The sequence below is a fragment of the Prionailurus bengalensis genome, chromosome X, assembly GCF_016509475.1.
Source record: "Prionailurus bengalensis isolate Pbe53 chromosome X, Fcat_Pben_1.1_paternal_pri, whole genome shotgun sequence".
NCBI lineage: Eukaryota > Metazoa > Chordata > Mammalia > Carnivora > Felidae > Prionailurus > Prionailurus bengalensis.
Window position 1 is genome coordinate 97,756,476 of NC_057361.1, and position 12,913 is coordinate 97,769,388.

Below are 12,913 nucleotides of genomic sequence, written 5' to 3' on the forward strand. Positions count from 1 at the left end.
CCAAGCCCATTTCATAGGGGGGTCATGAGTATTACATGCGAAAACACAGAGAAGGCATCTGGCACAGTGGCTGGCATATAGAAAGGGCTTGGTAAATGCTAACTAGTATTGCTCTAATCAATTAAGTCGTATCCTGCTCCTTGTAACCCTAGCCTCAAGCTGGGGCCCTCCTATCAGTAGCCAGGTCACCTGGAAGTCCCGACAGGGACCCACTGACCGTGCCACCCAGAACCTCATCCTCTTGTGCCCTTCCCGGTGGATCGACCACCTCCCTCCGATACCCAGGCTTGCCCTGGCCGTTGCCTGCACCAGGTACACGGATGCTGATACCCTCTCTGCTTCGGTCACCCAGTGAGCAGAGCCAATTCAACAAAAATCGATGGACAGCCTTCCAGATGTACCAGGTTTTGCTTGACCTTACATTTTTGGATGGCACGTGGATAAACAGAGGACAGTGCTCTCTCTCCAGAGCTCTTGACTTCAGCAGAGAGACCTGTGTGTGTATGTATGTGTTTGGTGTGTGTGGGTCTTAGTTATGGAGTTTATTCACTTACGTCTGTTGTGAAAGTGTCCAAGTGCCTATTATCATCAATAATCCCTTCTTTAATGAAGTCAGGTGTCTTTGGCACACGGAGAGGAACTTATCTCTTGTGAGTCTGACCATATTAACTTTTATTTTTGTCTCTTATTAAGGAAAAGACCAAAATTGTTGAGCCCTTGGACTATGAGAATGTCATCACCCAACGGAAAACCCAGATTTACAGCGACCCCCTCAGAGACCTGCTTATGTTTCCGATGGAAGACATATCTGTGAGTTCGCAAGCACTTTTTTCTTTTTTTTTTTTTAATCTGAGAGAGAGAGAAGGCGCGAGTCGGGGAGAGGGGCAGAGGGGGGAGGGAGAGAAAGAGAGAGAATCTTAAGCAGGCTCCATGCGGAGCACCGTGCTCAATGTGGGGCTCGATCCCATGACCCTGGGGCGGTGACCCGAGCTGAAATCAAGAGTGCGAGGCTCAACCGACTGAGCCCCGCCCCCCTCCCCCCAGGGGCCCCCACAAGCACTTCTTTAAAGGAAAACCCTCGCACTTTCCAAGCTAATTCTTACGGCAAGAATGTTCCTTTGCCTTCTAGATCTCGGTGATAAGCCGTCAGCGCAGAACAGTGCAGTCCACTGTACCAGACGATGCTGAGAAAAGAGCCCAGAGTTTGTTTGTCAAAGAGGTAAGGCGCTCAGAGTCCACAGAGTAATTATCACACTGAAACAATATCCTTCCTTTACTGTAAACGGGAAATAAAATTACTATAACTCGGCAGATCTCCATTGCGAGTCTAGAGGAGGCGAGAGAGGGGATGCAGCTTAAAGACCGTGCCAAATGGCATGGGTTCTTGGTTTTTCTCTTTTGGATTTGAACACCCTCTGGACTTGGAGTGACAGTTGTTCAAAAGGCTGTACGAATTGGGATTTACTGCTGCCAGTTGGGTGAGGGAGACCGTGTTCATCCCCAGAGGAAGATCCCAGTGCCGACATCTTCCAAATGATTTTTGAAAGTCTGTCAGCTTACAGCGAGACTTTAAGAAGCTGGATATGTGTGTACTTTTTAATGTTTCCAGTGAAGGATTTCTGTTTTCTTTCAGTGTATTAAAACCTATAGCACAGATTGGCATGTGGTAAATTATAAGTATGAAGACTTCTCCGGGGACTTCCGAATGTTGCCATGGTAAGTGGAGAATTCAACGGAGACTCTTCAAGAGGAGAGTTGCTCAGCGGTTTACCTTTTTCCTAACCACTTTTGAAGCTTCTCAGTTGTAATTTGTAATAAGGCAAAGCCGTAAGCAACCCGCGTGTTTGGTAAACATACTTTGGAAAGCTGAATATGTGTTTACTTTGCTCATTGAAATTCTTTCAACAAGTAGGAGTTTGCCTTTTGGCCTAGATGCATCTTAGAATCATCTTTATTTGATTCTGGATAATGCAGTGAGCGCTTTCCAGTGGCGTCGAGGAAAATGCTAGAAGGTACTTGGCTTAGTTCAGTGACCCCAGACATGCTCTTTTTTTTCTTAAAGTGTATTTATTTATTTTGAGAGAGAGAGAGATTGAGAGAGAGAGCGTGTGCATGAGGGCGTGCGAGTGGGGGAGGGGCAGAGAGAGAGATGGGGGAGAGAGAATCCCAAGCAGGCTCTGCGCTGTCAGCACAGAGACTGACGCAGGGCTCAAACTCACGTTCCGTGAGATCATGACCTGAGCCGAAATCGAGAGTCGAAAACTCAACCGACTGAGCCACCCAGGCGCCCCAAAAGCGTATCTCTCTCAGTTGAGTTGACTGACCGCCCCGAGCATACTGGCCCAGGAATCAGTTCAGATCTTCCTTGTTAGAGTTCAGCTCCTCTTTCTGCTACTTACTAACTGGATGACCTTGGGCCGGTCACTCAGTCTCTTTGAACCTCCCTGCTCGCCCTTTCCTCATCTATACTACTACTGACCTCGTAGTCTATCTGTCCTACGGGAAATGTTTTCAAGAAATAAGCTGTCGTGTAGCCCGTTGGGGTCTTCAGAAACACTTTCCTAGGGGAGAAAACAGTCCTCAAAATGTCCTTTAAAATCGAATCCCAAGATGGACGACCAGTCCCAGTTCTTACAGCAGACAGAGGGAAGAGCCAGGATTACACCGTGTTGCTTTCTGTCCCGGCGAAAGACAAGGTTCTGCCACCACTGACAGATTCTGACACACCATCTTTGACGACTCTGCTGTCCCTGACAAAGTATCTGGCCTCAGCTGTCGCTTTGCGGCTGGCTGTGCCTGGGCGAGTCCATATACAAAAGGTACCATACGTTGAGTCAGAGGGGAACATCTGAGTTTGGCAAGGGGGACAGAATCCGTCCTCCTTGTGTCTTGGCATCTTCTTGGTTGTAAAGGAAAGTCTGCTCGTCTTGCTTTTATTTTCCTCTCAGTTCTCGTCAGCATCTGACATAATTCTCTTGCGTTTTCAGCAAGTCTCTGCGACCAGAAAAGATACCCAACCATGTGTTTGAGATTGATGAGGACTGTGATAAAGATGAGGTAAAGATGGGGGGCCCCCCTGCACTGCTTTCCTCAAGGTCGCTTCTGCCGAGAGAGACTTCCTTGGGAAAAGATGAGGGACAGAATGGTTTTTGAACCATCTGCGGCCAGCTTTCAACAAAAATTGTTGTTGTTGTTGTTGTTTTTACCAATTGTTGCATTTCCAAATGGAGTTTAGGAAAGATCAAGTGAAATGGGCTGGGATTTGACCGTAAACATGTTTCCCCACCTGTGGGACGAGCTCGTGGAGTTGGTTTTCTCCGTCTGGGCACGCGGTGTGATGATTCATCTGGACTCTGCTCCCTAATAGATCCCTCATGGGACAGATGGCCCGGATATCTGTGACATTTTTTTAAAGTTTATTTATTTCTGAGAGAGAGCTCGAGTGAGCAGAGGAGGGGCAGAGAGAGAGAGAGAGAAGAGAGAGAGAGAGAGAGAGAGAGACAGAGAATCCCAAGCAGGCTCCCCACTGTCAGCGTGGAGCCCAACGCAGGGCTCGAACCCACGATCCATGAAGTCATGGCCTGAGCTGAAGTCAAGAGTCCGATGCCCAACCGATCGAGCCACCCAGGCGCCCCTCTGTGACACTTTGAGGTGCAGCTTGACTGTTCGCTTAATGCAGAAGACCTTGCCAGTAGACAGCTCCTAGGATTCAGTAAATGCTGAGTACCTACTGCATACACGGCACAAAGCCTTTCATTCCCTGGTTTCCAGTTTCCAGTTTAATCGGGTACCTTTGCGGTGGTGGGGTGGGGGCTTTATGCTTTAATTAGCAAATGGGGGCAGGGCCTAGTTTGTGTCCCCCAAATGTTTGATTGGACGGCTGGCCGTTTCACTGATGGTTTCTGCCCTGTTTCAGGATTCGTCTTCGTTATGTTCTCAGAAGGGCGGTGTAATAAAACAAGGCTGGCTGCATAAAGCAAACGTAAATAGCACCATCACAGTTACCATGAAGGTAAGAAGTGCTTCTTATGTTATTTCATCGTTGCAAGGATATTGTCATGAGGAGCCTGTGTAGGAGAAAAATATTTCTCTTAAAAAAATGTTTCCAGGGGCGCCTGGGTGGCGCAGTCGGTTAAGTGTCCGACTTCAGCCAGGTCACGATCTCGCGGTCCGTGAGTTCGAGTCCCGCGTCAGGCTCTGGGCTGATGGCTCAGAGCCTGGAGCCTGTTTCCGATTCTGTGTCTCCCTCTCTCTCTGCCCCTCCCCCGTTCATGCTCTGTCTCTCTCTGTCCCAAAAATAAATAAACGTTGAAAAAAAAAATTAAAAAAAAAAAAAAAAGTTTCCAGTGAGCCCGATAGCCAAAACAAAACAGAACAGAAGAAAACTTTACTGAGGGGATCCTCACAGAGGTATCGGATTTTCTTCTATTTCGTTTTTCATTAAAAAAGAATTTTTTTTAATCTTTGTCTTCGAGAGAGAGAGAGACAGAGACAGAGACAGAGACATAGCATGAGCAGTGGAGGGGCAGAGAGGGAGAGGGAGACACAGAATCCGAAGCAGGCTCCAGGCTCTGAGCTGTCCGCACAGAGCCCGACGCGGGGCTCGAACCCACGGACCGCGAGATCATGCCCTGAGCCGAAGTCGGACGCTCAACCGACTGAGCCACCCAGGCTCCCGCAGAGGTACTGAATTTTAAAAATCTGCAACCTCCAGGATAAATTTAGAAGTGCAACTTTTTAAAGAAGTGTAATTATTCTGAGTCAGGAAGTTGAAGAAGGAGGCTGTCATTCAAACTATACCTCAATTAAAAATAAGAGAAATTTAAAGAGGAGGCTGTCAGCTGAATGAAGATAAAAGCTTTGAAACAAAAGGGCATCGCAGGTTCCTGTTCTGGAAATGAAGGTAATGAATGGAAGGGCAGGGTAATCCGTTTATTGAGCAAATATTAATTTGGTGCAGATTATATGCTGGTCACTGAGGGGAAATATATGGACGCCTAAGAGGAGGTCCCCGGCCTCCAGTGGTGTCCAGACTGGATAAGGAGCCTAGCAAATTCACTACTCTACAAAGCGGTACCTTAGGGCTGTCAGAGAATCGCAGCGTTTTGTAGTTTGGCCCGAACAGCGAGTTTGCATCCGGGCTTTGTACGAGATAGAGGTAGAAACAGAGGGAGAAAATTGGGCACGGTCTTGAATGCCTGGGGGCATGAAGTTGGCTTTTGTTCCAGGGGCTGTGATGAGCCGTCCAAATCCAGAGGTTAAAACTAACAAGGTCCTTGAAGAGTCTGAGCAGAAAGGCAAAGTATTCTCTGATAACCAAATGTAGCTGTTCGTTCAGATATTCGATATAAGATCATGTGGTTCGCTGAGGATGATTCACCCTTCCATTAAGTATCGGAGGTCACATCATGGTTCTCCCCTTTCGTTTTCAAGCCCCGAACATGATGAATCCCAGTTGTAGGATTGCTTCCTGCGTGTCCCCTGCACCTCACCAGGGGCCTTAGCGCGTGGCGATGAATCCATGCATCGAGGACTTAGTATGTTCCAGGCGCCATAACGGAGTGTTTTGTGTTCTGTGTCTCACATAATCCTTGTGGCGGCCCTATGAGAGAGGTCCTCTTTTCATTCTTAGGGTACAGCTGTGGAAAGTGAGCCACAAAGAAATGTAGTGGTTAACCCAAGGCCACACGGCCCCAGATGTCCAGACATGGGACTGGAACCTCGGCGGGCAATCGCCCAAGCCTGTGCTCTTAAACAGCGCACGATCAGCGCTTACTAGCTGAGTGAGTGAGACCGAAGTCTTTATGATGATACATCTCCCATCAGAATGATCAGGTTCAGAAATGCATGCGTGAAGGCCATAATTCTGTGCGGCTTGTCGGAAGATGGTTCCATGGGTTTTGATTCCGCCCCCAACATACTCAAAATATTAAAATGTTCTCTCCATACTTCAGCTGCAACCTTGGCTTGTCCCCTACTGTTGGATTCCTTGAGGAATTCATACCTTTACAAAACAATTCACCACCGGATTCTTTGCAACGGTGAATTACTCTAATGCCTTTAAATTGTAATTTGCTTTACCTTCAACTTTTCTGGAGCCCATATACTACACATCAAACTGCAGTTGCCTGTAAAAGGTACATGCTTTTAATTTTCCTCCGTAATTTGTGAAGCACAGACTGGTTGATGTGGCAGAATAAGGCGCCCCCCACCCTCCCCCCGAAGATGGCCGCCTCTTAATCCCCAGAAGTTGTAAATGTTACCTTACGTGGCAAAAGGGAGTTAAGATTGCTAATCAGCACATAGGGAGAGTAGCCTGGGTTATCCAGGTGAGCTCAGTGTAATCACAGGGTCCTTAAAAGTGGACGAAGGAGGCAGAAGAGGGACGGGGAAAGGGTAGGGGGGGGGGGGGACGGAAGCAGGGCTAGAGAGAGATGCTCTCTTGCCGGCTTGGAAGATGGCGGAAGGAGCCACTGGCCAGGAAATGCAGGCGGCCTCTGGAAACTGGAAAGGGCAAGGAAATGGCGTCTCCCCTAGAGATTCTAGGAGGGAACTCAGCTCTGCTACACCCCTCGATGTAGCCCAGCGAGAGCCACGTCCGACTTCTGACCTATAGAACCGTGAGAGAATACGTTTGTGTTGTTTGAAGCCCGTACGTCTGTGGTGATTTGTTGCAACGACAACAGAAAACTAATTCAGGCAAGTGGTCCAAGATGGATGGTTTAGCGTCTGTATTATCTATCCCCGAGGTTGCAAAGTCCACCACTCACAGGGGCCGGGCAGGGACCATAAATTCATGAAGCGGGTGGTGGGACTTGAGGCAACTTGGTGACCACATGGCCTGGCTGAAGGGGACAGCTGCTGCTTGTCTCCAGCTAATTGTTGGGCTGTTGTTGCTGAGCGAGGCTCTTTATGTTGCCTCTATTTTCACCCCAGCTGCTCATGTTTTGGCCACTTCTTTCTTTCTTTCTTCTTTTTTTTTTTTTAGTGAGCTATAATTCACATAGGCTAAAAACACTTCTTTTTCAAACTTCTACCACCCAGTAGGCCAAGAAAGGAAAAGAACAATAAACCGAAGTGACATATGTGCTACACAGCTCTTAAAACAACAACAACAACAACAACAACAACAACAAACGAATAGGGAATAATTTGAAATCGGCCACAATGAGATTTGGGAATTGTGCCGGGTCACGGATTTCACTGATCCCAGCTAGTCTCCATTATGGATGCTGGCCTTCCATTTTGGATTTCTGGGAGCTGAATTACACATCCCGTGTTCTTCCGGTTTTACTTCCTAAGCAGTAGTATTGGATTTCAGGATTAATCACAGCTAGGGTGGGCAGAGAGGAAGGGTCGGCCAGACTCCGTTAAAGGTGTCTGAGGGGTTTTGCCAAGATATTTTTGTTGTTCCTGTGAGAATTGTGTTTTAACTGTTATTTAGTTCAGCATCATGAAAATTGGTTGAAACTCGTAGCGTTTACCGTGCCCTCTCTATGGAAACAGAGGGCTTATGGAGAAGGGTCGTGGGGGGGGGGGGGGCGGTGTTGGGTGTAGGTAGCAGGTTCGTAGTGGCCAGACTGGAACTTGGAGTGAGGGCCAAAGTGGAAGTCTGGGCCTGTGAGCTGCGGCACCCTGGGGGCCTGAGGCTTGCACCCTTAGGTGGCGGATCAGACACGTTCTTCCTGGTGCGGGCCTGGACTGGCTCAGACATAGGAGAGAGTCTAAATCTAAAGATGGGGTGAGCACTGACCCAGCTCTTGGAGAGTTGGCAAAGGTCGAGACAGCGGCACTGAGGCAAAGGGCTGACAGTTCATGAGCCATTCTGAGAGGAAGATCTCTTCTGTATGTGTTTTTATTATGTTAGCCTTTGAAGTGAAGAATACTAATGAGTCTCCTAAGCAAACGGGAAGATGAGTGGGGCATGTGATTATCTGAGTTATTTTCCTCATACCGGAGGCAGTTTCACCATCGGTGATCCGGGCTCCGCGGCCGGCTAGCACGTCTAGTCCGCACCGGCGAGAAGCTTTGGCGGCTTTAGCGATGCGCACCACAGGCCTAGAGCTTGCAGGGTTTGAGAGCAAAGAACCTTTTCTGTCACACAACTCAAGCTTTGATAGCCCCTCCGACTGACAGGAGACTCACCAGGAAGCTCCAACAGAAGGATCTTGGTATGAATCATGACTCATTAGCCAATAACAGCCTATGGGAGCCATATGCCTTCCCTTCTATTTTATCTCTGCCTCCTTCGTGTGCTGTGGCTTGACATTGGCCTGCAGATTCCACCGGGATCGACACGGATTAAAGTTAGAGCAGCTTGGTACCTCTCCGGCTGACGTGCAAATTTAAGGGGCTTTATTCATCTAAAAACTTCTGGGTTTTAAAAATTATGTAAGTTAGTCCTTTGGCAACTTTGAAATTATGGACGACAGCTGTTTTTATAAGCAAGCTCGAGTCCTTTCCCTGGATTTAAGTAGTCTCCACGCCCAGTGTGGGGCTTGACCTCCCGACCCTGAGATCAAGAATCAGATAGCCTACCGACTGAGCCTCCCAGACGCCCCCTTTTCCTGGACTTTTTGACTATCAGAAATAAGGAAGGAAAGGGTTAGAAGAAACTCAGCAAGGTCCAATAGATCAAAGGGAATCAGAAGACTCCTACTTCAGGGGCGCCCGGGTGGCTCAGTGGGTTAAGCGTCCAACTTTGGCTCGGGTCATGATCTCACAAGTTCGTGAGTGTGAGCCCTGCATCAGGCTCTCTGCTGTCAGCACAGAGCCCGCTTCAGATCCTCTGTCCCCTCTCCCTCTGCCCCTCCCCTGCTCATTCTCTCTCTCTCTCTCTCTCTCTCAAAAATAAATAAACATTAAAAAAAGAGGCTCCTACTTTATAAGGTCTTTTGAGAAAGCAACCACATGATCTGTCAGGTGACATAAATAATGTAGCTAAAGTCATTCATATATAGGCTGCTTCAGAAAGTTAATCCTCCCTAGCGAGCTGCTAGACCGTTTTGCAAGAACATTCAAGTTGATAGTGATGGGCTCTGTGGAAAAGGGGCTGGTGAAGGAGCTAAGCTGATTTCTTCATATGCGAAGACTAGGAGACTCCCTCTTTATGGAATAAAAATGTGCATTTTCCCCAACACAAGCCATTCCTCCAGCTCAGGTTGGTTAAGATCGTGTCTATATCATTTTCTGCCGTTGTCATGATTTTCCCCAAAATGCTTGCTGAGCCTCTCCGTTGTTGGCTGGGATATTAGTCGTGAGGAGCCCAGGCTGCAGGAAAGCTGGTCATGATGTGCATTAGGGCACAAGTCACAGTTCTCGGTGCCTGATGGCTTCCTTTCACCGAGGAGGCTGCTGGCGTCGCGCAGCTCTCGGGGGTTGTCTGTTCGCAGCGACTATTTTACTCAGAGCTTATGATCTGCTCTGCTCTTGGTGTTCATGTTAAAACAAGACAAGCCTTGTCATCGGTGATTAATTTCCTCAATTTGTACTTTCTAGTTAATGAGAACACACCCCACTGCCACTCTTCAATTCCTGGAAAAGTTTTGGAGAATAGTTTAAGATAGCATTGAGAATAATGATCTCTTAGACAGAAATGCCAATCTTGACAGAAACCTGTTCATTTACATTCTCTCTCAAGTAACCGCTAGAAACATCTGCTTTTTTCAGCTCCTTTCCATATCGGTGGAGGCAGTTTAATGTGGACTAGATAGCTATGATGTTGGATTTGACCTTCCGCTGGTATTTAGAGCTATTTTTCCTAGGGGATATAATGATCTATGGAATAGGGAAGAGTCTGATCTTGAGGGTGGTTTTTCATTTAAAAAAAAAAAAAGGCAGATTCTTGGCCAACCCCTGGGACACCCACCTTTATGCCTCTTCTTGGCTCAATTTGGTCGCATTCCTCTAGTTCCTCCTCCCCATTCTTAGCAATTAAACGTTGAAGTGTCTTGGTATGTTATCGGGGTTGTAAGTTCAACTGCTTGATGTATGACTCACTTCTGCTGCCCCCTCCCCCTTTTCTCGTTTGCACAAAAGAGAGCCATTTGTTATATATCCAGAGTCAAAAAGTCCTCACTTATTCTTTGACTGTTACAGGAGGGTTTTTTTCCCTTCTGTGTTGGGAGAACAACAGATCGAGGGAGTTCTACCCAAGAAAGAAAGCACATACGATATTAGAAGAATTTCTGGGAGGCCAAGGTCACTATGTTTATTGGAACAAACAGATTGTAGTCATTTTATGGGTAAGGGATTTCTCACTAATTTGGTTAAAAAAGTTTTTTTTAATGTTTATTTTTGAGGGAGAGAGAGTGACAGAGCATGAGCAGGGGAGTGGCAGAGAGAGAGAGAGAGAGAGAAAGAGAGAGAGAGACATAGAATCTGAAGCCGGCTCCAGGTTCTGAGCTGTCAGCACGGAGCCCGATGCGGGGCTCGAACTCACGAACTGTGAGATCATGGCCTGAGCCGAAGTCGGATGCTTAACTGACTGAGCCACCCAGGCGCCCCTCAAGGTGTTAGCATTGCAAAGGGTACAGAAAAGTTTCACATGCAGAACTTAAAACCCATTCAGGGAGATGAGACACCCAATAAAAATGGCATACAGGGTGCCTGGCTGGCTGAGTCTGTAGAACGTGTGACTCTTGATTGCGGGGTGGTGAGTTCGAGCCCCACATGGGGCGTTAGAGTTTACTTAAAAAAATAATATATTGGGGCGCCTGGGTGGCGCAGTCGGCTAAGCGTCCGACTTCAGCCAGGTCACGATCTCACGGTCCATGAGTTCGAGCCCCGTGTCGGGCTCTGGGCTGATGGCACGGAGCCTGGAGCCTGTTTCCGATTCTGTGTCTCCCTCTCTCTCTGCCCCTCCCCCGTTCATGCTCTGTCTCTCTCTGTCCCAAAAATAAATAAAAAACGTTGAAAAAAAATTAAAAAAAAATAATATATTGTTTAAAGGTGGTACAGAGACCAAGTGTTCTGTGAGTCTAGCTCACTGTGATCTGAAGTCACAGGAGGCTTTTTGAAGGGGGTAGGGCCTCAAAGGAAGGAAATCAGGAGGTGGGTGTTGGAGGCAATATATGTACAGAGCAGGTGTGTTAGGGGAAGTTGGCTAGTCATGGGAGGGCAAATTTCATTGGATCCATTGGTGTCGCCCTGTGCCTCAGTTTCCCCTCTGTAACATGAGATGATAATAGTAATCCTCATACAAGGTCGTTAGGACGATTAAGTGCTATATAATATGAGGAAAGCACTTAGCCAGAGACTGTAAGGTAGTAACCCCTCCACAGATGTCAGCCATTTGTATTATTTTAGATTATTTAGATTTAGATTATTAGGAGGATTGTGGGAACACCTTGAATGTGGGATCGGTCATGTGCGCCCTACCCTGTGGGTGATTGAGGGTCGCCAAAAATTTGAGCAGGGCCGTGAACCACTGAAATAAAGCTGATAAAGTAACCCGTCCGCAATGAGAAGGGCGGATTTGTAGACCTTTCCCACTAGACTTCGCTTCAGACTAAATAGTTAAAAAAAATGTCCGGTGCCCAGATATGGTGGAGTTATTTAAAAAAAAAAAAAAAAAGCTATTTGATTTGTAACCAGTTTCCCAGAGGGTAGACCTATGTGATATATTAAAAGCTGGTAGGACTGTAAAATGATACGGTGAAGAGAGATAGGTGATCTGTTAGGTTGCCAACGTACCGGTAGGGGTTCTTCAGCAGGATTATGCTCCTGACATTCTGGTATAATTAACTGCAACTTGGTTTTCTGATAAGTCCTGGGGTTTTCTTCTCTATTGTTTCTGTCGTCTTGCTCTCCTGCCTTCTCCGCTTCCTCGCTGCCCCTTGTCTTCTGTTCTGAGACATCAGTCAAGTAAGCTTCTCCAGCCCCGTTCCCACATCGCTCCTGGCCCACCTACCTTGCCTACCTACTTTGCTAAATCGTTCAGAGCATTCTTTCTCAGGGCTCCTGGTTCATGTAATCTAGCAGTAAAGAAATTACCCTCCAGGTAACGCACGTAGGTGAACACTCTTGAGACTTGGTATATCGCATGATAAAAGGCTCTCCTGACTTGAGGATACTTCGTGCTCGAACTTTCCTACCCTCCATCTTTGATTCAGCTGAGTGACGGAAAGCCTTTGTTCTGGCTCCAGAGAGGGTCATGTGGTAAATGTTTAAAAGGTTGTCATCCAGACAGCTCAGGGTTTTAAGGAGACTTGGCAAGACTCGATCCCAGAGAATTACAATTCTCTTTTGGCTTCCTTTCTGTGTTACTCTTCTGGGTGGTCTGAGTGGGCCACTGGTAGGATCCAGGCTCCTCACTGAATAAGGTGGGGCAATTTTCAGCTGTGTCCACCATCTAGGAAAAACAATAAAGGCGAGGAGGAGGAAGAATATGCACATTACAGAGAAATACCATTCTATTGGATGCAACCATTGGAGAATCTGTACTGGGGAATGAATTACTCATTCATTCATCATTTCTTTTGCAAACTTGCACTGAGTCTGCAGGTGCCGTTGTAGGTACTGGGGATGTAGCAATGGATGAGATGTGGGCCTTAGCAGACTAAAAGTGCCAGGCAGCGAATAAACAAACGGATGAAGAAGATATATTTGGATAGCGATCGCTGATTGAAAAAGATAGAATGTTGTGCCATCACGAGGGCAGGTGGTCCTCTTAGAAGTGACAGAGTGAACTGTGTGGATATGGGGAGGAAGAGGATTCCAGGCCAAGGAAACAGAAAGTGCAAAGACCCAAGGGCACTTGGGTGGGGTGTTTGAGGAACAGCAGGTAAGCTGGTGTAGCTCGAGTAGCATAATTAGAAATAAAGCCCAAGAGGTCATCTGAGGCCAGATCACGTACATCATCATAGGCTATGGTGAGGGCTTGTGGTCTTCGATGGGAAGCCTTCGATTGGAG

The 12,913-nt window shown here is 47.3% G+C and overlaps 1 protein-coding gene across 3 annotated transcripts in view; it reads left to right on the top strand.

The window, feature by feature from the left end:
• The window catches only part of DOCK11 (dedicator of cytokinesis 11), a 204,439-nt gene that overhangs the window by 51,703 nt on the left and 139,823 nt on the right, over positions 1–12,913 (top strand). For all 3 annotated transcript variants that reach the window (XM_043571394.1, XM_043571397.1, XM_043571396.1), the window contains exons 2-6: positions 694–810; positions 1,130–1,219; positions 1,634–1,716; positions 2,988–3,057; positions 3,917–4,012. In XM_043571394.1, coding sequence (XP_043427329.1) covers positions 694–810; positions 1,130–1,219; positions 1,634–1,716; positions 2,988–3,057; positions 3,917–4,012 — 456 coding nt within the window. The remainder of the gene's footprint in view (positions 1–693; positions 811–1,129; positions 1,220–1,633; positions 1,717–2,987; positions 3,058–3,916; positions 4,013–12,913) is intronic.